The following is a 27,323-nucleotide window of genomic DNA, read 5'->3' as shown; positions in this document are numbered from 1 at the left end:
CATGAGATAGACTCCGAGGTACCTGGTGCCCAGTGTGGAACTCGTCGCCTGTAGTGTTATGTTACACTCATTCAAAATCAGTCAATAACCATTACTCGGAAGTTTTGTGGGTCATTGAGCACGAATTTCATGACAGAAAAGAATTTTTAACAAATGACCAGACGATTTTTCTCTGGATGTAAGAGATTTTTTGATGTCTGGAGATAAAGTGACTTATTTATGATGGATTTGGTTGTTTTTTTAGCTAGGCAGTGGGATCGTTTGGGACGCGTTTGTATTCTGTAGAATTGAGAAGTTTGAACATGTTGTCGAAATAATTAGAAGAGTTGATAATGACGGTGCATTACCTTTGTCAGCCGGAAGGATAACAATGTCTGGGTTGGAAGGAAGATGAAAAATACCTTCTTCAGTTTGACAAATAATTTTCTCAGTTGGGATCAAAAGTGGAGTGACGGAAAAATTGCAACCTTTTGAGAGAGCTTTGGTGGCTGGATTGGATATGTGAATATCTGAGAAATTACGTACAACAGTAGAAGGTTGTTGATTTAAAGGGGCTGTAGATTTTGCTGAGAGATAAGTTGGGCCAGTTTGCGTTTATGGGTTTGGGTTTTGATGTCAGAAATGTGTTGGGCTTCTTGGTGAGAAAGGCGATCGAAAGTGTTCCATAATAATGGATGCATATTGTGAGAATGGATGTCATTATAGGTTTTGAAAAGTCGGGAATTTGTTGTGTCTATGTTGCATCGGGTGGAATGAATTGATTTTCGGAAATGCGAAAAACCAGTTCTAAGAATTTTGAAAATGAATGTGTGATGTTTAACTTGAAGAGATTTTGGAATGACTTGATTGTCATGACATGATTTGAGAAAAGCAAGGTCACAGAGAAGACGGTATTTGCGTGTAAGAAGAGTAGAAAAGGATTTAGTAATAATGAAAATTTCCTCCCCGTAGAGCGAATGAAATGTTCGGAAAGGTTTTCGCGGTCAAATGAATAAAAATTACTAAGTTCTCGGGAACAACCGCGTTGAAAATTTAAAACTCGACGTTTCGGCACCCATTTTTATATATTTTATATTTATTTAAGTTTAAATTATGCCAACTAAACAGAAGGTTTGACAAAATAGATAATTTTAAATTAATCTTTTTAGGATGAAGATATATTCGCAATTGATTTGCGAAAGCCTCTACCAAATGATACTGAGACAGACACCTACGTTTTTATGTATCTCTTAAAGCAACTTAATTATGAGGATACCAATTTTTATCAGTTTACAGTGCAAGCAAATGTAAGAAATATTTTTGTATATTATCTAATCAACACTTTTAACTACAGTAGACTGTCTCTATAACGAACACGGCTATTACGAGTTTTCGCTTATAACGAGGTACACTAGACGTCCCATGAAATTCTTACTGAACTATAACCCCTCTATAACGAGGCATTTTTGGTTATAACGAGGAAAAATGAAATCGAAGAATATGTTTCTTTACCTGTTTTTGGCGTGGTGATGGCCATAAATAAATACCATAACTGCCTGTATATAGGAATGTCCAACATCTGTGTGCTTATTGAGACCCGTGCTGTAATAAATTCCACCGCCTGTAATAAACTTCTTCCTTCTTGTTATCTATCGACCGATATTGAATATTGTAAGAAATTTACAATTTACGATGGCCAAATTTCATTGTTGAGTTCGACCATAGATACCGAATAAACTACGTAAGAGGCACCAAAACATTTCAGTGGTGGTGGTGCGCACAATATTATTGTTGTCTGATATAACAAGATCCGCTTATAACGAGGTAATTAGTCCGCCATATCAGTCCTCGATATAGAGGGAGTCTACTGTATTAAGTTTTCACCAAATTTCGAAATTTTTTCATCTTTCTGTATCTCTGTTAATAATAAAATTGTATAAATTTATTTTTTTTTATTTTTAGGATTCTGGAGGTAATCTTTCACCACAAGAAAGTGCTGTGGTAAATGTTATCAACATTAGAAGTAGACCTCCAAAATGGTCAAAAATAACATTATTTGATCAATTTGACGAACTGACCGAACAAGTAAGTTACAATCAATATACTGATTGATCCTCAATTAAAATCATCATTAGATTTAAAAATACATATTATATCCAATATATCTATACAAATACACACATCAAAATGGTCTAGGCAGGGGTGGGCAAAGTGCGGCCAGCGGGCCGCATGCGGCCCTTTAGACATTTTTTTGCGGCCCTCGGAAAAAAGTGAATTATTTTTATTTAAAGATTCTTTTTTAATTATTCCTAATATTGTCTTCTTCTTCTTCTTCTTCTTCTTCTTCTTCTTCTTCTTCTTGTAATAGGACTATGTCCTGTTTCTTCTGTTACAGTCTTTGCTGCGATCCGGAGCTCCAACTCTCGTACCATCGTTTTTTGGGTCTTCCTATGGGTCGCTTGGTGTTGGGCTTCTGTGTTTTCGCCCAATGCGCCATACGTTCAGGGTCCATCCGATCTACGTGGTCTCTCCACATGCGTCGTCGCGCTCTTGTCCATCTCACTACGTCTTGAACGCCTAGCTCTCTCAATGTGTCTTCGTTTCGTATTCTATCTCTGAGTGTGATACCTCTTATGGATCTTAGGGTTTTCATCTCTGTTGTTCTCATTATTTGTTTGGTCTTTGTTTTCTCGGCCCTTGTCTCAGCTGCGTATGTCAGTACGGGTCTAACACATGTCTTATAAATGCGGACTTTGCTTTCGGTGCTCATATATTTATTCCGCCAGATTATATCCCTCAGGAAACCAGATATTCTCGCTGCTTTCGTTGCCTGCTGTTTTGATTCTTGCCACAGATGCCTGTCGCTAGATATTTCCACACCTAAGTATCTGCAATCCATTACCTGTTCGATTATATGGTCGTCCACTACTAATTTACATCTATCTACTAATTTACATCCTAATATTGTAATATTGATAATTAAATATACTTAGATAGATAATGCAGATATTAATGAACACTTTCGCAGCGGGTGATTTTTCCGCAAACTTTCAACATAACGCGGACAATTATTTGGGTTCTTGGCACAGATTTGTCGGCTCATCCATGAAATTTTAACAAATGGAAATCATATTTTTGAAGTAGTCAGGAACTGTGTGGAAAATTTTAAATTAACCCTTAACGACCTAGTAAGTGTAACAACTGACGGAGCACCAAATTTTAAGAGGAACAAATATTGTAATGTTGAGAAAACTTCAAGATTACGTTCTTGAACAATTTCCAGAACATGATTTATTATTTTTTTACTGCATAATCCATCAGCAGACTATGATTTTTTTTGTGGCGGATATTCTTGAGTTGGGATTGATTTTATGTAATCGAATGAACTATCTTTTAGTAAAGTCGTCCCAGGAACGCAACTCATCAATATTGGCAATATCATTTTAAAGTCGTCTACTTTAAAATGTATAATACGTGTCTGAATTGCCGATATAAATGAGTCAGATTAAATAAATTATTAGAAGAATTTTTTACTAAGCAACAACATTTTTGTTTATTTAGTATTATTTTGTATTTTGACAACGACAACCGACTTGGGCGTCGAAACGTTAATAAAATCATTTTTAGGTAAAATTGTGGCTTATTTCCCATTTGAATATACTTGATTATAAAAATGCCACAAGAAAATAGCTTCAGAACAACATAAAGAACATTTTCACCCGTAAATAACTCGAAAAGTATTGACTTGACCACTTCGACGGTGACACCGAAAATTACACGGTATCGCCGTATTTTACGTTCATTTATGGGGGCTATAACACATATAAGTTTTTGATACACAAGTCGTATTTCGTAATTGGGGGTCCATTTAAAGGGGCCCCCATTTCCAATTCTGCGGGGGGGGCCCCGACGGAGTTTGTTACGCCACTGCTCGCTATGTGACCTGCCTAATTTCATTTCAGCTTGCCTATACGTTCGACGACATCAGTGATACCTTATTTTGTCTTTTTTCTCACGCCGAGAATCGATCTTTACATGCGCCTTTGTGGCACTCGCATTTTTAGTGCCATTGTTTTTGTGAGCGTGAGAGTTTCTGCTCCGCATGTCATAATAGGAAGAACGCATTGGTCAAATGTCTTCCGTTTCATATCTATCGGGATGTTGCTCTTAAAGATGTCTATTAGCGTTGATTGAGGTATTGGAGGGCCAATACCTCAATCCTGTATGTGTGTCCAAGAAAAGCCAACAACTTTAGTGTAAAGCAACTCATAATTTATTGTGGCCATTAAAAAATATGTTTCGAAAATTTGTTAAGAATTTCATGAAATATAAAACATGTGTACACTATTTCAATCGAGGATTGTAATTAATGTAGACTCTCAAATAAAACAAACGCAAACTGGAATCCGCTCAGTTTATGTAATCGTTGATTAATCGATGGAATTTTGAATCGAATGACAGTTACATTATATCAAACTACAAAAAAGTTGTTTTCAACAATGTAACTAATGTAAACTAACTTAGTACCATATTTGGAATATAAGCTTTCATTTGACACCTTATTTGTCATTCTACCTGGTATAATGACGGAGGACTTACGTTCGCGGCCGGGACAGACAGACAGACAGCCTAGGTCAAATGTCTCAATTTTAGTACCATCCTTGAATTATCAGCTTTCATTTGACACCTCATTTGACATTCTAACTGGTATAGTGACGAAGTAATTATATTCGCAATCACACGGACAGACAACCATGGTCAAATTTCTCACTTTTAGTATAATAATCCTTGGATTATAAGCTTTCATTTGACACCTCGTTTGTCATTCTACCTGGTATAGTGACGGAGGAGTTATGTTCGTGGTCGGATGGACAGACGGACAGAGAGCCTAGGTCAAATTTCTCACCATTAATACCTTCCTTGGATTATTAGCTTTCATTTGACACCTCGTTTGTCATTCTACCTGGTAAAATGACGGAGGAGTTATATTCTCAATAGGACGGACAGATGCACAGACAGCCTAGGTCAAATTTCTCATCTTTTTTACCATCTTTGGATTATAAGCTTTCATTTGATACCTCGTTTGTCATTCTACCTGGTATAGTGACGGAGGAGTTATGTTCGTGGTCGGATGGACAGACGGACAGAGAGCCCAGGTCAAATTTCTCACCTTTAGTACCATCCTTGGATTATCAGCTTTAATTTGACACCTCATTTGTCATTATACTTGGTATACTGACACAGGAGTTATATTCGCGGTCTGATAGACAGAGAGCCTAGATCAAATTTCTCACTTTTTGCACCATCCTTGGATTATAAGCTTTCAGTTGACACCTCATTTGTCATTCTACTAGGTATCATAACGGAGGAGTTATATTCGAGGTCGGACGGACAGACTGCCTATTAGGTCAAATGTCTCACCTTTAGTACCATAATTACTGAAGGTAATCCTTCAAGGTAAAGTATTCGGAAAGCGAGGAATTGGGAGAAGAAGAATATCATGGTTAAAGAACCTGAGGAAATGGTTCTCCACAACAACAACTAATCTATTTAAAGCATCAGTTAATAAAATAATTATAGCCAGAATGATCGCCAATATTCGAAACGAATAGGCACTAAAAGAAGAAGAAAGTACCATAATTGGATTATAAGCTTTCATTTGACACCTCATTTGTCATTTCACCTGGTATAATGACGGAGGAGTTATATTTGCGGTCGGACGGACAGAGAGCCTAAATCAAATTTCTCACTTTTAGTACCATCCTTGGATTATAAGCTTTCATTTGACACCTCATTTGTCATTCTACCTGGCATAATGACGGAGGAGTTATATTCGCGGGCGGACGGACAGACAGACAGACAACCTAGGTCAAATTTCTCACCTTCAGTACCATCCTTGGATTATAAGCTTTCATATGACACCTCATTTGTCATTCTACCCGGTATAATGACGGAGGAGTTATATTCGCGGTCGGACGCGGTCAGACAGATGCACGTGGATAATTCAAAGTTTTCACATTTTTTCAATATTGGTGCAAACAAAAATCGAATGACAGTTACATATATATGAAACTATAAAAATATTGTTTTAAACAATTGAAGGGGTGGGTGCAATAACCAGGCAGCTCCACTTTTTTACGAAAATGAGATTTTTAGTGATTTACTCTTAAAAAAATCGGCCGATCGTTCCCTGCAACAATCGGGTATCTCTTAATAACGGCACATAAATGGCAACGATATTTGGAGCTACCTTGCTTTCGGTTTGTAGCAAGAACCGGGCAGTTCCTGGAGCTGCCTGGTTCTTGCACTTAACTGTTGGCAAAATAATATAATAGAAAATATAGAAAAGATATAAAAATATGCATGGAATATAAAAAATAAGTTTGATATCTTCATGTATTTGTTTAGTTTCTTTTGAATTTTATGTAATAATACAATAATTTTAATATTTTTTTTAATCTTTCTATAAAGATTTAAGAGAAAAAACTGCTTTGGCTAAGGAAGATCCCAGAGTTGAAGTCATGTCATTTGATTTTGAACAAAACATGCCCTTGCCACATGTTTCTTCTGATGACGTGTTCTACAAGCGCCAGTTGTGGTTTTATCCATTTTGCATCCATAAGGGCAGCGTTTCGAAGAGTTACTGTTATGTTTTCGATGAAATAACGGGTCGGAAATCTCCAAATGAAGTGATAAGTTGCTTACACGATTTTATTAATAACTACATTGATCCGCAGGTAACAACCCTTTACGTTTTTAGTGACAACTGTGCTGCGCAGAACAACTCCGTTCTTGTTCACTTTTGGCAATCTCTTCTATTGCATGGAAGATTCAAGAGGATAAGACATCGTTATCCCGGACCTGGGCATAGTTTTTTGCCCTGTGGCAGGTCGTTTGCTCTGGTGGAAAAAGAAAAAAGAAAGACAGAAAGAGTTTATCTGCCAGAGGAATGGAGTCGCATGATAGCAAATACCAGTAAGAAGTTTATTGTGAAAACTGTTAAACAAGATATGATTCTAAACTATAAAGAAGTTCTGGAGCCATTTTTTAAGAAAAGCAATATTAAAAATAGATTTGGTGCAAAATTTACCATATCGAAATATAAAGTTATCGAATTTAGTGATGCACATAGAGAGACTGTTATGTGCTCAGAGTCAGCGAATGGTTTTGTGACTGAGGATTTCGTTCTTCTAAAGAAATCTTGTGTACTGATTTTTCCACAAGTACACAATACGGTTTATAATGCCCCGTTGGCTTTGAAAAGGGATAAGCTATTAAATGTCATGGAATTGGCCAGACAGTATGTTGGCGAGGCTGAAATGTGCTACTACCAACAACTTGTTTCTGTAGAGCCAGAAGAATGCCAAACTTCCGAAACTGAAGATGAACACTAGTAACCTAAGAAGAATATTACCTGTTTTTTAAGTTTTCATATTCCACTGATTAGTTTGTATTTTGATAATAATGTAATAAGGACATTTTATTTAGTTTCTTTACTTTTTGTATCCAAATAACATATAAATAAACCTAAAACTATTTTTTTTTGTATATTTTTGGCAAAGCAGCTCCATTTTTTTTTATTTTATTAAAGTATGATATTAATAATATTTACAAAAACTACGTAAAAACTTTATCTTTACATGCTTTCACCGCAGGAAAAAAAATAATCAAAAATAAACTAATTTTGAATTTTTAGGAGGTTTTTTTCGATTTCCCACAAGTTTTAAAATATGGAGCTACCTGGTTATTGCACCCACCCCTTCAATTGTAACTAATTTTTTTGAAATACATAACAAGGCCATTATTCATATTTCCTTGAGGAATATTTCCAAAACATTTAGAACTGGCAACGCTGCCGAGGAAGCTTTTGATGCCGCGGAAGCGAGGAAGTTTGTAGCGTTTTGTGGTCAAATCCAAAAATAATTCGAGTAGAATGTTAACAGATTTCTTTATCGTTCTAAGGGTAAGAGATTCACATATCTGTTCACTAGGTGGCTTTTGGCCTGCCATCTATGAGGCGAAAATAGCAAAGGCCTCGTTTTCTTGGGTAGCATGAGATATCTTTCCTCCAATACCCCAATCAACGCTATTAGTGAACCATACGCCACTCAAGCAAGTGTTATTCGTCGTTGAAATTCACAGGTCTGATTATCCTTGCTTATTCTGATTTCATTACCGAGATGTAATATGTACTTTTTTGTCAATTCAACCACTTGATTTTGGATGGTTATAGTCTAAGAGCTAGTGAACCCTCCGACTAACGGTCGTTCTGTAAGGCTAGAAATTTGTCTAGTGATAATTCATAGCACACCAAGGCTAAAAACCATGACCTGGCAGGCATCAGCCGTGCACGTGTATCTACAAGGTGAATCTAAAAGTGCAAATTTAGGGGATAAAATAAACTTTCTCCTGTAAAGTTTAAATTTAAGTAAGTGTTTGAGTAACTGTTGAGAAGAAATGTGTAAAATGACAGACGATTCTGAAGAGCATAAGACCTTGCCAGGCGAGGGGAAAGATTAGGGGTTTTTCCTAAAATTATTCTTTTTACATTGAAAAATTTTTTTTTAGGTTTTTTGAATCATTCCCAACAGAAAAGGTCTTTAGAGATTTTTCTCTTAAGTTGATAGTTTTTGTTATATAAGCGATTGAAAATTTTGAAAATAACGAAATCGGCCATTTTTAACCCTAAATCGGACATTTATCTAAAAATTTCAAAGTTGCCAAGGTAGGTAGATATTCTTTAAACATTTATTGATGAAATCCCAAAGAGTTTTTTGCAATAAAATATCGAAAACCTCTTTGTTTTTTTAATTGCTAATCAAGCGGGCGCGACACTGTATTATAAATGGGGACGTTTGAGTTGGCATAAATTCATTATCTCGAGAATGGGCAAATTTCAAGAGAAATCCTCAGACAGGTCGATTTTTATTTTTGAATTAGGACTTTTTGGCATATATATAATACTAGTGACGTCATCCATCTGGGCGTGATGACGTAATCGATGATTTTTTTAAACACGAGTAGGGGTTGTGTTATATCTCATTTGAAAGGTTATTTAATTCTCTATTCAGTAATATAAAAATTAACATAACTATTTATACGGGGTGTACAAAAAAGATTGTTCTTCTATTTGTCAAATTTAATCAAAGTTAATTTAATAAAAAAAAAATTTTTGTACTCCTGTATGAATAATTATATTAATGGTTATATTAGTGAATAGAGAATTCAATAAACTTTCAAATGAGCTATAACACAACCCCTACTCTCATTTAAAAAAATCATCGGTTACGTCATCACGCTCAGATGGATGACGTCACTAGTATTATATATATGCCAAAAAGTCCTTAGTTAAAAATAAAAATCGACCTGTCTGAGGATTTCTCTTGAAATTTGCCCATTCTCGAGATAATAAATTTATGCCAACTCAAACGTCCTCACTTATACTACAGTGTCGCGCCCGCTTGATTAGCAATTAAAAAACAAAGGGGTTTCCGATATTGTATTGCAAAAAACTCTTTAGGATTTCATCAATCAATATTTAAAGAATATCTACCTTGGCAACTTTGAAATTTTTAGATAAATGTCCGATTTAGGGTTAAAAATGGCTGATTTCGCAATTTTCAAAATTTTCAATCGCTTGTATAACAAGAACTATTAACTTAAGAGAAAAATCACTAAAAACATTTTCTGTTTGGAATGATTCAAAAAACCTAAAAAAAATTGTTCGATGCAAAAAGAATAATTTTAGGAAAAACCCCTAATCTTTCCCCTCGCCTGGCAAGGTCTTATGCTCTTCAGAATCGCCTGTTATTTTACACATTTCTTCTAAATGACTTACTCAAACACATACTTAAATTTAAACCTTACAGGAGAAAGTTTATTTTACCCCCTAAAGGACATCGCACACATCTCATGGAAAATATAATGTCACTCAAATTCAATAAAATTTATATGAATATATTCGTTTCAATTTAACGATCAATTCTTATCATTGCGCCAACTCTTAATTATGATTAATTACGGCGCAAATTGCAATTAAAGTTTATCGAAATCACATTTTTGGAGTCTATAAACGTGTCAGTTATAATCACTATTGCTCTGGGTGCTATTCAAAACAGCTTAAACCCCGCTGGGCCTAAGCGGATTAGTGAAACTATTATAATAAGATGCTTAAGAGCTCGAGAAGATTTATGAACTAACTATAATTTGGGTATTTTAAAATATTTTTTCTCTCTCTAACTTATGTACCTACCCATTTGATTTCAGATTGATTTATATCAATTTCTGCTCTTATTATTGAAAATTAAGAGTTGGCGCAATGATAAGAATTGATCGTTAAATTGAAACGAATATATTCATATAAATTTTATTGAATTTGAGTGACATTATATTTTCCATAAGATGTGTGCGATGTCCTTTGCACTTTTCGATTCACCTGGTAGATACACGTGCACCGCTGATGCCTGCCAGATCATGGTTTTTAGCCTTGGTGTGCTATGAATTATCACTAGACAAATTTCTAGCCTTACAGGACGACCGTTAGTCGGAGGGTTCACTAGCTCTTAGACTATTAGGTTTTCGCTGGGAACTAAATTTGTCATACATTTGGTCTTACTGATGTTCCTTTTTAGACCTATTGTTGAAGATACGTTTTCTAATAATTCTTGTAGCATTTGTTGTGCTTCACCCAGATCTTCGGTAATAAGTACTATATCGTCAGCAAAACGCAGATGAATGTTCAATTATCTGCATAATGCTGAATCATAGGTTGGACATATCTTATCATAATTTACTATATCGGTTTGTCTCTTTGTTGGTCTTAAAAAAAAGGTAAATTTTTTGAAATTGATCTATTCAACTTAAAAGTATATTCAGTACAATTTTTGCTGCAAGTCTAGTTAGAATTTTTTTTTATTGTTGTTTTAACTAAGTTGATATAAAGAAAAAACAACTAGATCCGGAAACAGAGCTACGAGCTACGAGATATTGGTATGAAACCGATGAACATGCGCGACGTGGTAGAAGCTGTGCATTCTATCACAAGTACTGTAGGACGGTTATGGCAGCGTTTTCAAGAAACTGGTAATATAAGGAAAGATACATTGGTCCAACAAGAGCAACACAACCGGTACATAACACAAGACAGGTTTGTTCGCCTTAAGGCATTAAGGATTCCCAATGTTGCTGCTAGCCAGCTAAGAAGTGAGCTTCAAAATATTCATGGCGTTAATGTATCTGCCCAAACTGTTAGGAATAGGTTCTTCTTCTTCTTAAAGTTCCATCTCCTATCGGAGGTTGGATATCATAATGGCTATGGTCACTTTGTTGGCTGCTGCTCTGAACAGTTGTAATGTACTACAGTTAAACCATTCTCTAAGGTTCCTCAGCCAGGAGATGCGTCTTCTTCCTATGCTTCTTCTTCCTTAGATCCTTCCTTGCATAATAACTCTCAGCAACTCATATTTTTCTCCTCTGGTAATGTGACCCGAATATTCCAGTTTTCTTGTTTTTATACTGTTCATAATTTCTAACGCCTTTAATAAACGTCGTAGCACTTCAACATTGGTAATCCTTTGAACCCACTGAATTTTCAATATTCTTCTGTAACACCACATTTCGAACGCTTCTATTTTTCTTATGTGTTGTCTCTTCAATGTCCAAGCTTCCATTCCCTATAATAATATAGAAAATATGTAGCATCTTAGGGCCCTCAATCTGAGAGGCAACTGAAGGTCTTTGTTTGTAAGCAGTGTCTTCATTTTTATAAATGCTTACCTTGCAGTTTCAATTCGGACTTTAATTTCTTTGCTTTGGTCCTTTTTGTCATCAACCAAGGTTCCCAGATATTTGTATGTCTTTACTTTTTCTATTTGGGTTTGTTCTAGTATTAACCTTTCATTTCCATGTTGTGTTTTTGAGACAATCATAAATTTAGTTTTTTACTTTATCGTACTATTACGTAGTATATATAGTATAATAGATAAAGTTATAGGATCGTGCAAAAAAAATTTTTCAGATTTCACTTTTTTTTGACGTTTTGAGTCCCCCTGAGTCTAAAAAGCAAATAAAAAAACATGTCGGAAGTATGTACGTACGTACGTACGTATGTACATACGTACGTATGTCACCACCGCTCAGCAAAAACTACCGGACCGATTTTGATAAAATTCGGTATGAGTAAGTTTAAGAGAATTTTGTCGTGAAACTAAGCTTTAAAAAAAAAACCTCTCAAAGGGGGGCCGAAATAGGGGGGTTATTTAGGGCCCATTTTTGCAAATTTTGACCGAAATGAATGAAATTCAACTCAAAGTAAGCTCATCGATAGGTAAATAAAAATACGGAATTTGACAATTCCAAATTCAAAATGGCGGCCAGCATGGCCGACCGCCCACCCGACACATTTCCCTACCTATCTAAAAACTTGTTTAAGATAAGTTTAATTTGAAAAAGTCGTTATATAGCCTAAAGATGGGGCTATAAGAAGGATGTTATCGTTTTTTAGAGAAAGTTACGGGTTGCCTATATTTAAGGGGTCAAAATTTGACATAAATTTGAACTAGATTTTCTCAAAAATGGCTCCAAGGAATTTTTTTATTTTTTGCTATGTTTTTGATATCCTCTCAGTACATTGAACGACATTAGTCAGATTTCTTAACTCCCCATAGGAGGGGAGTTATGAATTTTTTATAAATAAATATTCGAGTGCCCGTAACTTCCTTCTTAATATAAACTAAAATTTCAAATTTGGCAGACATATATGGTACTTTATTATCTATTATTACAATAATTATCTTTCCAATGACATAAAATTCATTGCTGTAGCTCAAAAACTCGAAAAGTTACGGTAAATAGAAATTTTGTTATAATCTTATGTGTGTCCTCTCTCACGCGATCATAGCAGAGCATTATTATTGTAGGGCAGTCAATGAGGGTATTTGGCTCCGAATTCCATCCTACTACATTGATGTACTTGATATTTTCACAGTAAGTAGGAAATAGCTCAAGAAACAAAATATACCCTATATGCTATGGCGCTTTTATCTTGGGGCGGTTCCCACTTCTTCAAGGGGGTGGAAAATTTGTTAGTCAAAATAAGCACGGCAGTGGCTAAAGAACCTATTTCTAAGCAAAAACTGGTCTATACTTTTTTTTGAGAACTCAATACTTTTTGAGTTATGCGTAGTTGAAAATTGGCCATTTTCATTGAAAAATGACACCTTTTCGGACGGATTTTTTGTGAATACCTTAAAAACTATGAATCGAACTAAAAACATTATATAAAATATTTTTGTAGCTTATAAAATAACAAAGAGATTCGTTCCATCATGAATCTTTTAGTTATAATACAAAAAGAGATATGGTAGGTGAAAATAGTTTGTTTTTTGGTGCATGCTCAAATTGGTGTATTCAACTTGAAATAACAGAGGAACGGTAGGTTTTAGGTGTATAATGCTACCAACACCTTTTGTAGTGTTTGAAAAGGCCCTTAAAACGAGCACCGTTAAATGTCGGTTACATACAAACTAAGCGAGATATGGTGCAAAAAAATATATGAATAATGTACTTTAAGGAAAAATGAAAAGTATATACATTTAACTCCCCATCCACCATAATTTAAATGCATTGTTTTTCTTTTGCAATACCTTTTAATATAGTGTTATTTCTACTTTCAAAAAGTTGAACGGGTTTAAAATGAATGAATGGTAGAATGAATTTTTAAATTTTCTTAAAAATCTTCCTTTTTCTCCATGTAATTCGAAAATAAAAATATTTCACCCCTGAGAAGTGGTGGGAACCTCCCCCATGATAAAAGCGCCATAGTATATATATATAGGATAGACTTTGAATTAGGAGATTGGGCTACTCCCAAAATTTCATTACAATCCATGCAGTAGGATAGAATTCGGAGATAATATCTTGTTCTTAATCTCGCGCATTGACTGGCGTAATCGAAATAGAATGAAATGCAAATATTGTAAACTATTAATTTCTCAGAAAAATTAACTAATTTGAAATGAAAGTATGACTATAATATTCTATTGATTTATGCAATAATCTATACATCTATAGTGTGTCCCCGAAATATGGCATCGAACATTTACTCAAATGCAGGAATTAATGATGCGTAGAACCATAAAATACTTTCAAGTACAGAAGGTGTTTCTAAAATATCAAAATAACGAGTAACTTTGTTATTTTTATAGAATGCCAGTATCTAGTATCATAACGATAATTAATAGATCGGTACGATAAAGTTCTCGGGCGGCCCTTCCGTCCAGCGTTTTTCTTGTTTATTTTGAGTCCATATCGAATGCAATAATCATTAATTCTATTTAACAATTCTTGTAGCGATTCCAGGGTGTCTGCCATTATAACGGTGTCATCAGCGAATATTAGGTTATTTACTATTCTTTCGTTTATAGAGATTCCATCACTTAGTTCCGCTATCGCTTCCTGAAATATGGCTTCACTGTACACGTTAAACAGTAGCGGCGACAGAACACAACCCTGTCTTACTCCTCTGTTTATATCAATATTCTCGGACTCTTGTTCTTCTATCTTTATATTGGCCTTTTGATTCCAATACAGATTGATGAAAATTCGTAAGTCTCGTCTGTCTATATCTCTGTTTTTCAATAATTCTATTAGTTTTTCATGTCGGACTCTGTCGAAGGCTTTTTCGAAGTCAATGAAACAGGAATAAATATCCAGGTTCATATCTAAGCATCTTTGAGAGAGGACATTAAACTCAAACAATGCCTCTCTTGTTCCAAGGCCTTTGCGGAACCCAAATTGGGTATCATCCATATCATCTAGATTTCTGTATAATCTTCCATGAATCACCTTTAGAAATATTTTGAGGGTATGGCTTATTAGTGATATTGTCCTAGAGTCTGAACAACCTTTGGCATATATTGTTTTTGGTATTGTTACAAAGGTGGACACCAACCATTCCTGAGGGATTTTTCCGGTTTAATATACTTCATTAAACAGATCCAGTAGTACAGGTAGATGAATAGGTTGCATGAGGGTAATCTTCACGCTAGACGTCCCATTTGAGTTCCAGTATTCTTCCGAGGGAATCGCACAAGGAGATTAAAATCAGTCTAATAACATTAAATTTGGCAAGAACGAGAATGGGCAAACAATATGTTAACCGATGGAACCAGGTTTGGTTTACGACCCGGTTCACGGAGATCGAGGGCGTGGCGAACACGTGGCTACGCATCTCGCTTGAAAACCGTTCAAAAAGTTGACAGACATCAACGAGGAACTTTGATGGTTTGGACTAAAGTTTCAATAAGTTTTGAATGAATATCATATTCTTGAATCTATTGTTTGTCCATATACTTCACAACTCGAACAAAATTTGTTATGCCAAAGACCAATGCCAAGACTCTTTGATAAAAATTGAAATGATTACATTTCTATAAAGAAGACTTTTCATCAGTTTGTATTCATTTACGATTTTTTGCAGGATTACGATATACAAGCTTTAGATGGAGATACTGGAATTCATGCAGATATTTGTTATGCAAAACTAGGTGAAGATTTACCAGGTGAGTAAGTATACCTACTAAGAAGGAACAAAGTATTTATGTTTCGCATTTAATAATTAATATACCTAAGCACTATGGTAACTATAAGCAATTTAAATATTATGTTTATCTATATAAGTATTTACCATTAAGTATGTGTTTATATTAACTAAGGCTTCCACAACTCCATTCCTTCACTCAACCGTTCTCTCCAGTTCTTTATGTTTTGCCAGTCCCTTCCTGTAGATTTCTTCTCTCCATTGCTTCGTTCACTTTATCTCTGAAGGATCTTCGGGGTCTGCCTCTCTTTCTTCTTTCTATCGGCCTCCACTCTGTTATTCTATTTATCCAACGATTTTGGTCTGCTCTTCTGACATGTCCGTACCAGGTTAATCTCTTCTGTTTGATGTGTCCATAATATCTGCGTTCTCTCCCATTCTTTTCTTAACATCTATGTTATTTATTCTATCTCTTCTTGTTCCTCTGCAGCTTCTCCTTAGAAATTCCATCTCTATTGCTTTTATTTTGTTTTTGGGTTTTTTGTTAATTGTCCAATTTTCACACCCATAGGTGGTGATACTTCTTGTAGTGGAGTTATATATTCTTCTTTTTGTTTTTATGCAGATGTTCTTATTGCACAGTAGGGGGTTAAATTTTCGTATGCAGTCTCTTGTTTGTCCAAGTCTATTTTTTATACCTTTTTCCGTTGTCCCTTTTTTGATATTATAAAATCTAAATACTTGTACTTGTCTGTTTCTCTGTTTTGTTTACCTTCGTCTATTCCCAGCTGTTTTATTTCTGTATTCTCCGTTGTTGGGTATTCAGTTTTCTCTAGGATTCTTTCCATCACATTCTTTGTATATTCCTCTTCCAGTTTTATCATCATAAAATCAAGGCCATTGTTTTAGTTTATGATTTTTTCTGTCTTTTTCAATATCTTCCAGGTTTTCATTTAACCAGTCATCTTTCTTCTTTTTATCTGTTGCGCTAACTTTGTTTTTCGCTATTTTGTAGACGTGAAAGAGTGATAAACGCTATTAATGTTTTATTTTTAACTTCTACAAATTATGATCATTTTATATTTTTTATAGAAATTACATAAACGTCACTATGAATAAAACCACCAAATTAGGCCATATACACGTTAATCCCATCGATAGAGATAAGGATGATCTTACACTATAGCATTTCAATCTTTCTGCCCATGTTTGTGATGCCCCAGAGTATTTTACTGTAAATAATCATCATCAATGGTGCTACAGCCCTATGAAAGAGCCTCGACATTCCCAAGTCTATTACGCCAGTCAGTCCTATCCATTGCCAACCGTTGCCAGTTTGATGCGCCTATTTTTCTCCCATCCTCATCTACACCATCTTTCCATCTGAGTTTTGGCCTACCCCTATTTCTACTTGCCACAGGTTGTGACATAATGATTCTTCTAAGAGGGTCGTTCTGCTCTGATCTTGCTAGATGTCCTGCCCATCTTAGTCTTCCTATTGTTATAAGAGATACTACGTCTTTACCACCAAATATATGTTTATATCTGTGGTATACCTCGTAGTTGTACCTCCTCCTCCAAACACCATTTTCACAGATGCCACCGAATATTTCTCTCAGGATCCTTCGTTCAAATATAAGCAGAAGGTTTTCATCTGCCTTAGAGATCGTCCATGTCTCCGATCCATATGTCAACACTGGTTGTATAAGGGTTTTGTATATGATTATTTTTGTTGTTTGGCTTAAGTTTCTGCTTCCCATATGTCGACTCAGTCCAAAATAGCATTTGTTTGCTAGGATTATCCTTCGCTTGATTTCTTTCGTCATGACGTTCTCCTTGGTTATCAGGGAGCCTAAACCGGTGAATTTGTCCATCACTTCAAAGGTAAGGTTATCAACCATGAATTGGTGACCGATGTTTCTGGCTCTATTGTTGGGTGTTGATGCCATCATCTTAGTTTTCTCCTCGTTTACTTGCAGGCTCATATTTTTTGAGGCATTTGAGAAGATGGTATACATTTCTTCTAGCTTGCGTGTTGTGCAGGCAACTAGGTCCACGTCATCTGCATATGCTAAAATTTGGGATGATTTATTAAAAATATTTCCTCTGTTGTCTATTCGGGCATCTCTGACCGCCTTTTCCAGAGCTGTGTTGAAGAGGAGACACGCCAGCGCATCTCCCCGTCGCAGCCAAATATGCGTTTCAAACGCCTGTGATTGTTCGCCCTGTATTTCGACTTTGTAGCCTTAACCAATCTTATCAATTTATAAGGGACGTGGAATTCATCCATGGGTTCATACAATTTATTTCTTAGGACACTATCATAGGCCGATTAAGAATCCACGAAAAGATGGTATGTGTCGATATTGAATTCATTGGGTTTTTCCAGTATTTGCCTTAGCACTTTTGTTGATCGACCAGGTCTAAAACCACTTTGATATTCTCCAAGAAGCTCCTCTAAATGTGCACTTATGCGACCATATAAGATACTCGAAAATATTTTGTATGCTGTATTAAGGAGGGTTATTCCCCTATAGTTTCTACATTCCAATTGATCACCCTTTTTGTGTAGCGGACAAACTATTCCAATACACCACTCTTCCGGGATTTGTTCCTTATTCCAGGCTCTCAGTATTATTATATTTTATTAGTCAGTTTGTGGTTGTTTTAGTTTAGTTTATAATTTTTTCTGTCTTTTTAACAGGTTGACTGCCAGGCGGTCGTATACGACCGACAGTTCAATAAGTACTTCATGCCACGGCGGTCGTATACGACCGATTTGATACAGTCTGTGATATAGTTCCTGTTTTGCCAGAGGTCGTGTAGAGAAGCGGATTTATTGTAGTATTCGACCGCTGTGGCATACAGTCGTCCCATATACATGTATCAGTTTTCATTTTGGCACTATAGGGGAGATTGGATGATATCGAAATTTTCACATGTGTTTATTTTGAGTAAAAAATATAAAAATGTAAAAAATATTAATTATTCCAAACTAAATAGCATAAAAAAGTTAAATAGAACATGAAAGAAATTAAAAATTATCAGTTATTTGGAATGTTTGTTGAAACAATGGTAAGTGTCACAGTAAGTTACTACTTTTTTGACCTGATTTTGTGTTGCATTTCCCCGAATCTTCTCTTTATAACAAGCATTACTGTATTTTTCATTTTATCATATGGATTTTTCACCAAAGTATGAATTTGCATAGATCTCGAAACGAACAGAACGACCGCCTGAACGACCGCTTGGCACCACGGGAATAAGTATGTCGGCTATGCTCGCCGGCGGTCGTATTCGACCGCTCACATATTTTTTAAAAAATTGGGACTAATTAATAAAATTAGCGAAACATTAATAATGGAAATATTTCAGTTGGTTTCCAGATGCACTTTTTTTAACTTGACAGCATGAACTTTTTTTAAACATTTATTGTGGCAGTCAAACTGTTATATCTCTCAGTTTTTCATTTAATCAGTCATTCTTCTTTTTATTTGTTGCGTTGGCTTTGTTTCTCCCTATTTTGTATTCTTGAAAGAGTGTTAAATGCTATTGTTTTTTTTTATTTTTGATTACTACAAATTATGATCATTTTATATTTTGTTATAGACAATTACATAAACGTCAGTACCGATAAAACCAATAAAAAAGGCCATATTCACGTTAATCCCATTGATAGAGATAAGGATGATCTAACACTATACCATTTTAACATTTCTGCCTATGTTTGTGATGCCCCAGACTATTTTACTGTAAATACAGTGCAGTATTACATCATCGATATTGACAATAATCCTCCCAGGATAGTTGAAAATGTTGGGGATGACGGAAAGAACACAACATTTGACGATGATAACGACCATAAAAATGTTACACTAAGTTATTTGGAAAATTATTCGAGATCGTATAATTTTAGCACAACCATTACAGATAGAGATACGGTAAGTAGATATAGTTGTGCTAGCAACCTAAGAGAGTAATTAATATACAGCTCAGTGGAGTACTATTCATGGAAATGTGTACTTAAATAAACAAGGGATTATTCCATATAACAGGTAGATCCCTTGTTGATAGAATTTCACACCATGAAGAATAGCACCCCGCTGAGCTGAATATTAATGAACCTTTTATATACAGGGTGAGGCAGATAAAGGGCCTATTAGAAATATCTCTAGAACTAAAGGTAAGAGAATCATGAAAATTAGAACACAGGGGTTTTGAGGTGTGAACTATTTACTATCGAACAAGCGAGACGTGGCGCGTGACCTTGTCGTATTGTGCATTTATCGCTGTGTATTTTCGGGCAAGGTCAGCCGCCAGGACTCGTTTGCCAGATAGTAATGAAAATATTTTGGTCTCTTTGCTACTTCCGGTTAAACAGGAAGTTGATTGTAACTTCGTTTTTTAAATGGGACACCCTGTATATTTTTACTTTTTTGGATTCCCCTCGATTTCTTCTTTCTTATATTATGAGGTTTTGTAATATTATACGGGGTAGGTAGTTTAAAAGATAATTACGTTTTCTTATTAATTTCGTAGCAACATTCACACCCAGTAGAATTGTAGGAGTTTGACATAATAAACTCTATTTATGTTCAAATGATTTTTAATATACCTAGTCTACTATTGTTAACAATTATTGGTATAGTTAAAATTTTCATTTTAGTATACAGGGTTGGTCGAAACTCGGAATGAGTATTTTCTGACTTTTCTTAAACTCGGAATGAGTATTTTAGTATTGTAATGAAATGTTATTTTATGGTACTTTTTAATTTCTTAAGCATTCCCTATACCTAACTGCTTTAATTTGTGAGTTATTGGTGATTCCTGCCAAACATCAACTACAACACAAAATACGTGAAATTTTATTAGGTTGGCCGTGAAAATATTCAATCACAAATAATTTTTCGGAAATAAATACATATTAATCTAGACTAGACTGATACTTAAAATTGCCAATAATGGTTGAGCTATCAAAGTACCTACGTAGTTAATATTGTTGGTGCGATTAACAATTAAGCACAAATTAAAGCAGTTAGGTATAGGGAATACTTAAGAAGTAAGAAAGTACCATAAAATATCATTTCATTACAATACTAAAATATAGGGTGTTCCATTTAAGAAAACTCAGAAAATACTCATTCCGAGTTTCGACCCACCCTGTATACTAGAATTAAAAATTTAGCTATGTTAATAATTCTTAACAATAGTACACTATATTAAAAATTATTTTAACATAAATAGAGATTTTGATCTCAAACTACTACAATTCTACAGGGTGTGAAAGTTGCTACGAAATCAATAAAAAAACGTAATTATCTTTTAAACTACCTACCCTGTATAATATTACAAAACCTCATATTTTAATAAAGAAGAAATCAAGGAGAATCCAAAAATTGAAAAATATAGGTACAGGGTGTCCGATTTAAAAAAACGAAGTTATAAGCAACTTCTGGTATAACCGAAAGTACCAAATAGATGAAAATATTTTCATTAAATAGATCAGTCTTTAAAACCCCTTCATTCCAATTTTCATGAATCAGTTGCATTTAGTTCTCGAGATATTTCTAATAGGCCCTTTACCTGCCTCACCCTATATAGTTCTGCTGAGCTGCGTGCCATTGTCCGAGTTGTGAAATTATATAAAAAAAAAAGGTTTAATTTTATGAAACAGGTAATAGATCCATTGTTTATGGAATTTCTCAACTCTGACAATAGCACCCCGCTCAGCTGAATATTAATGACTTTCTTAAATAGTTAGCCAGACTTTACTTCTGCATTTCGTCAATCACTTATATAAGCCCTGACGACTATACAGGGTGTTTGGAAACGAATGGGCCATAGCTTAACATTAGATTCTTGCGGTTAAAATAGGTCGTAATAAGCTAACTTACTTTAGTAAGAAAGTTGATAATAACCGAAATACAGGGTGTCAAAGTTAAACTTTTATTTTATTTATTCTTAAGTATTTCCTGAGAGGTATAGGATAAAAACACCAAATTTGGTAAACGGGGGTTTTTTGACAAGAAAGCTAAATTCGTCACCAAAAATTATGTATTACCTAGACGGCGTCACATACGTCTTTCAGCGCTCATTTAATACGTTCAATTTTTTTTATCTCCCACTCTACATACTTTTTGAATCAAAAGTTTTATTCTCTTAATATTTTTACTTAAAAAAGATATAGGTACTACATCTATCTCGCCAAACTCATCCGTTTCCGAGATAAACGCATTTTAAATCATCGATGCAAAATAAACCATAATAATTGAAGACCCTGGTGCAAGAAGGGGATAAGTACCAAATTCTGCCAAAGCGAGATAGGTGCTTTTTTAGGTTGAAAAGTAACTGTTCTTGACTGGCGCAAGTATAGGAGATGTACAGGTAATATATACTGAAATTATAAGAGAAAACTACTTATCCCCTGGTATGGTCGGGTGCAAGAACGGTATAAGAAATGTGTAACTTATCCCGTTCTTGCAGCAAATTTTGAATTACTTTTTATATGTGTGTTATTCGTTATTCTGCCCACTATTGCACCGGTGCGCGGTGGCTTGCCGCGATTGGGTAAGGTACCGGTATCTGCACGAGCCACGAACGCGATCTAAGTCACGTAGTCACCGAGAAACTGTTGGAGAGTTAACATAGTGCTAGTACGAGAGGTACGGTTTAGTAAAATATCGAGGATTTTTTTATTATTACTAGATCATAGGATATTATTATGAGTTCAAATAGTGAGGATGAACCATTTCAAAGTTCGATGATGAGTCTGATTAATTAATTTTATTTTATTAAAACGTTTATAATGGATACCTGTTTGTATAAGAAATAGACTTTCTGTTAAAATTTGCGTTGCTTTATTTTATATTCATTTTTATTAATAAGTAGTTCACATTTAATAATAAAGTATTTCTTCTGAAAATGGGTTTTAATGTAACTTATCCCCTTTTTGCACCTGCTGTAAACTACAGTACAAAAATGGCTTAAACATATCCTATTATTGCACCAAATTTTTTTTTCCTTAATAGCATTGTTGTTTGGCTGTAGAATGGCGGCAAAATCATTTATACCTGTTGTATTAGTTCGGCCCTACTTCATGAACAACATAAATTTTAAATTAAAAAATAAAACTTTTTTTGCTTCTCCTGTAAAATTTACATCCCATTTACATTTATCCCCTTCTTGCATCAGGGTCTTCAATTTCCAAAAATGTATCGCAAATTCCTTTATAGTCCAGGAACCGAAGCTTTTCACCTCGCAATTTTTACACAATGGATCGATTTGCTTGAAGATTTGCGAATAAGTAGTGGATAGTCCAAGGATCAAAATCTATATGATACCGAAAGGCGCTTTTACCATGGGGGTGGTTGCCACCCTATTTCGGGGGTGGAAATTTTATATTATATTTTGACCGCAAAAGCTGATAAAAACGTTCATTCTAAGCAAAAAAATGTTCTATAGATTTTTTTGATAAAATTAATAGTTTTCGATTTATTCGCTATTGAAAATGTTAGTTGTATATCGAAAAAATCAATGTTTTCGATATACTCATTTACGATTCATAGGTGTGGATCCCGCGTATGAAAAAAAAGTTGATTAATAGCAAGCTGAAAATTTGTTAATAGCTTAAGGGTGTATAGTCGGACAAACTTTGATATATAGGAACGAAGTTTTAATTGTGGAACAGGTTAAAAATTTGGAACGGTTAGACTAAGAAAACGTCACATGCATTTTGTCCGACAGAACTTTCAATTGATTTTTACCCTTTCATTAAACTCTCATGCAAAAATCAGGCTGCTATTTATCACCAAATGGGAATTATAATGAGTGGAACACATAGAATATGTCAAATGACAGGAATTATGACAGGTGATAAATAGCAGTCTGATTTTTGCATGAGAGTTTAATGAAAGGGTAACAAATCAACTGGAAGTTCTGTCGGACAAAATACATGTGAAGTTTTCGTGGTCTGACCGTTCCAAATTTTTAACCTGTTCCACAATTAAAACTTACCCTGTTCCAGTGTTCCCATATATTAAAATTTGTCCGACTAGACACCCTTAAGCTATTAACAAATTTTCAGCTTGCTATTAATCAACTTTTTTTTCATACGCGGGATCCAGACCTATCACTCAATTTTTGCCGTAGACAAAATTTTTTCAAACCAAGTTCTTGGGAATTAAATAACCTACAATTTCATATTGAAACATTTTTTCGTATCTCTGATGCTAATCTTTCTATTCTGAAGAAAATGTCATTTTTTACCAAACTACAAAAATTCGTTATTCGCTTTTAACTCCAATTTTTTTAAAAACTAATCATTCTAAGCCAGTCAAACTTCTAGAATCCATTAATAATATAATACATATATAAAGAAGAATGAATAAGGCCAATGACTAAAAACACCGCTAACTTACATAATTATGCTTCCAATTGGATTTCTCCTTTTTTTTTTCAAAAAAAATATGTTAATTTTTTAACCCGTAACTTTTTATTTTTTATCTTAGAAAGTTTGTTAAAAAAGAATTTTGTATTTTTTACAAGATCTATAAGCCTATAGGTATTAAATCTTTTTAAATTTCTCAGTCGCAGAAAGAGGTGACTTTGAAAGGGTTGGTAAAGGTGGTTTTTGCATGTTATTACAAGTTTTAATTGTCAATAGCTCACTCAATTTTTGCCGTAGAAAAGATTCTTCCAAACCGGTTTCTTGGGAATTAAATAGGCTACAATTTTATATTTTAACATTTTTTCGTATTTCTGATGGTAATCTTTCTATTCTGAAGAAAAGGCCATTTTTCCAAACTACAAAAATTCGTTATTCGCTTTTAACTCCAGTTTTTTTAAAACTAATGAATCTAAGCCGGTCAAACTGCTAGAACCTATTAATAATACATAAATAAAGAAGGCCAAATAAGGTCAATGACTAATTTGAATTAGGGGACTGACATTCTTTTCATTATACCTAAGTCACTTAATTTTTGAGCTAGAGACTTTTTTTATTTCTGGAGATAGATATTTTTAAATACTTTAAATTAGTTTGAACAAGTTTTCCTCGAAAAATGCATAGTTTTCCCGTCTTTTGACTTTGAAACTACAATATTTAGCATTTGACGAAGAAGAGCAAACATATAATAAGTATAGCTCGATTACTATTATTGGTCTTGAAGAAAACTAAAAAAAAACGGTTTTGTTAATTTTTTCAAAAGGTACTTTTGATTTTTTCGATATAAAACTAACACTTTTGATAGCGAATAAATCGAAAACTATTACTTTTATCAAAAAAATGTATAGAACGTTTTTTGCTTATAATGAATGTTTTTACCAACTTTTGCGATCAAATTATAATAAAAAATTTCCACCCCCGAGATGGTAAAAGCGTCTTTCGGCATCATATAGATTTTGATCGTTGGAGTATCCACAACTTATTCTCAAATTTTCAAGCAAATCGATCCATTCTGTAAAAATTGCGAGGTTTTGTCCTATTTTAAGCTTCATTACTTGGACTCATAATCTTGTTTAATAAATTATTAATACATTTTTCTATTAATTTTAGGGCGAAAACGCGCAATTCACTGTAAGTCTCGAAAATGTTGAGGGTTCTACGGTTGATTATACACAACCCTATCTAATAGTACCGGACAATGCTTACAAGACAGGATCATTCATAATAAGCGTGAAAAATAAGACCTTCCTGGATTTCGAGAACGACACTTGGAAAAAGCATTCCTATTATGTAAGAAATTCTATAATTTAGCATATATTATGGTGTGTCTCATATACAGGGTGTAACACAAAGGTAGGTCATAAATTGAATCACATATTCTAGGACCAAAAATACACTGCGGTGCAAGAAAATCGGTCCACTAAAAATTTGGTCATTTTTGATGTTTCGAATTTTCTAAACATGTTGTCCGATTGAAGTGAATTTTTACCACGTTATAGTCTTATTCATTGACAATATATCTGTAATAATATTGTTGCTAGACAGTCAAACTATCATTGTATACCGGGTGTACGAATCAAACTGTATTTTTTTCTCAAAGTTCGCATCACCCTGTGGGCTATTCTAGCATTTATAAAATACTGAAATTAAAACCCAACTATAGCCTCAAGTTCTATTAACATTTTGCCTTTCGATTCATTCGCTTATGTTGGATAATAAAAAAGTTAGGTACTTTAACAACTGGCCATGTTCGTCATCAGTACAGGGTGTTTTTAAAATATTTGCGCAAAACTTTAAGGGGTTATTGTACATGAGAAAATAATGACAATTTGCTTTATAATCATATGTCCGCAAACGCTTCGTTTCCGAGATAAGGGATGTTCAATTTTTTTTACAAACTGATGATTTACTTATTGCTTTAAAACCAGTTGAGATATGCAACTCAAATTCGGTGGGTTTTAAGACGTAGTTATTGCACATTTTTTGACATACAATTAAGAATTTAATATTCACCAGTGGCGCGCAAACGGGTCCCAGCAAACAGACTTGAGCCCAATTACGTGATAATTACGTTAAATTTACGGCAAATTTCAACGAATACGTAACTCGGTGATTTATGACGGGAAAAAAAACGTATTTCAGTGCCAAATCATACACCTATATATTAGTGCTTTCTTTATACATGTTTGACATTAGAATAATATAAAATCATAATGACGAATATAGTACATGTTTTTTATAATATTTGTGAATTTTGGTTACATCGCAAAGGTACGTTTATTTCACGTAATAATCACGAAACAGAAATAACTTCCGTTGGTTAAATTTTGAGAAATATTTTGGAAACAAAATTTTACAACGGTGTTGGTTAAATACGTATCGCTTGAATTTTACTCATTGTATTTTATGGACGTCGAAAAATTAGATGTATTTCACGTAAAAGTAATGTAAATAACACCAATATTTAAACAAAAAGTTTATGATTTCGCTTTTAAGATCATTTAGCATAACTATTTCAATCCAACCTTGATTTGAAGCTATTTTTTTCTTTAAAAATATCACAGGAGCTAAAATGATATTGAGTCTTATTTTCAAATCGCGCGCGGTGATGAAGTACTACCAAGCCTTTCTCCTCCTTTAAATACCATCACGTGACTATAACATAGTTGGTTCGAAAACTAAATTAATCGATTTATCGAATAATAGATACGTTTCGATAGGATTATTTTTTTATATTATTCTGGCATTGAAATAGATTTGTAGTAAGACCAATTAGTTAATAGTAGAAGAAATTTAAAAACAAAAAAAATTCGTAATACTAATTTAAAGTAAGTAGAATAGTTTAACTGTAATTTAAAAATAATCGATTTTTATAATCGATGATCATTACCTCTAATATCAGCTTCTCTGGCTTCTCACATTCACAGCAGACCCCCACAGGGGTGTGCTGTGCTCACATTTGTCACAACAAAAAGTGAAACGTGAAGAGCTTTACTTCCCTCGTTTTATTTTGGGCGGGTTTATTTATAATAATGTCTTTCGTATTAACGTTTACCTCACTGCTCGAGGGTTGAAGTGCCATGATGTAATTAGAAAAAACAAGAAAGTGTCGAAGTGTCCTCCTCGAAATAAAAAGTGACCTGTGTTGTGTTTTGTGTTGGCAAATTTTTTAATGTGTCTTTAGGTCGGTACCATTTTTGGTTCATTATCTTGTATAATAATTATACAGGACAAATGTTTTAAAGTCTCTAAATTCTACTAAATAAATACATTGTTAATACTTTATATGCTTGTTTTATTTATATCATATTATGAGGATAATAATTACGTGATTCATAAGTTAATTAAGGTCGAATTATTTAC

General features: G+C 34.2%; 1 protein-coding gene across 2 annotated transcripts in view; it reads left to right on the top strand.

Moving 5' to 3' along the window:
* The window catches only part of LOC114325122 (cadherin-23), a 232,050-nt gene that overhangs the window by 72,872 nt on the left and 131,855 nt on the right, over window positions 1-27,323 (top strand). For both annotated transcript variants that reach the window (XM_050650944.1, XM_050650945.1), the window contains exons 6-10: window positions 1,149-1,286; window positions 1,942-2,064; window positions 15,458-15,539; window positions 19,127-19,458; window positions 25,071-25,250. In XM_050650944.1, coding sequence (XP_050506901.1) covers window positions 1,149-1,286; window positions 1,942-2,064; window positions 15,458-15,539; window positions 19,127-19,458; window positions 25,071-25,250 — 855 coding nt within the window. The remainder of the gene's footprint in view (window positions 1-1,148; window positions 1,287-1,941; window positions 2,065-15,457; window positions 15,540-19,126; window positions 19,459-25,070; window positions 25,251-27,323) is intronic.

The sequence above is a fragment of the Diabrotica virgifera genome, chromosome 5 (assembly GCF_917563875.1).
Source record: "Diabrotica virgifera virgifera chromosome 5, PGI_DIABVI_V3a".
In the NCBI taxonomy this organism is placed as follows: Eukaryota; Metazoa; Arthropoda; class Insecta; order Coleoptera; family Chrysomelidae; genus Diabrotica; species Diabrotica virgifera.
Note: the sequence above shows the minus strand (reverse complement) of the source record. Positions and strands in the feature narration are given on the sequence as shown.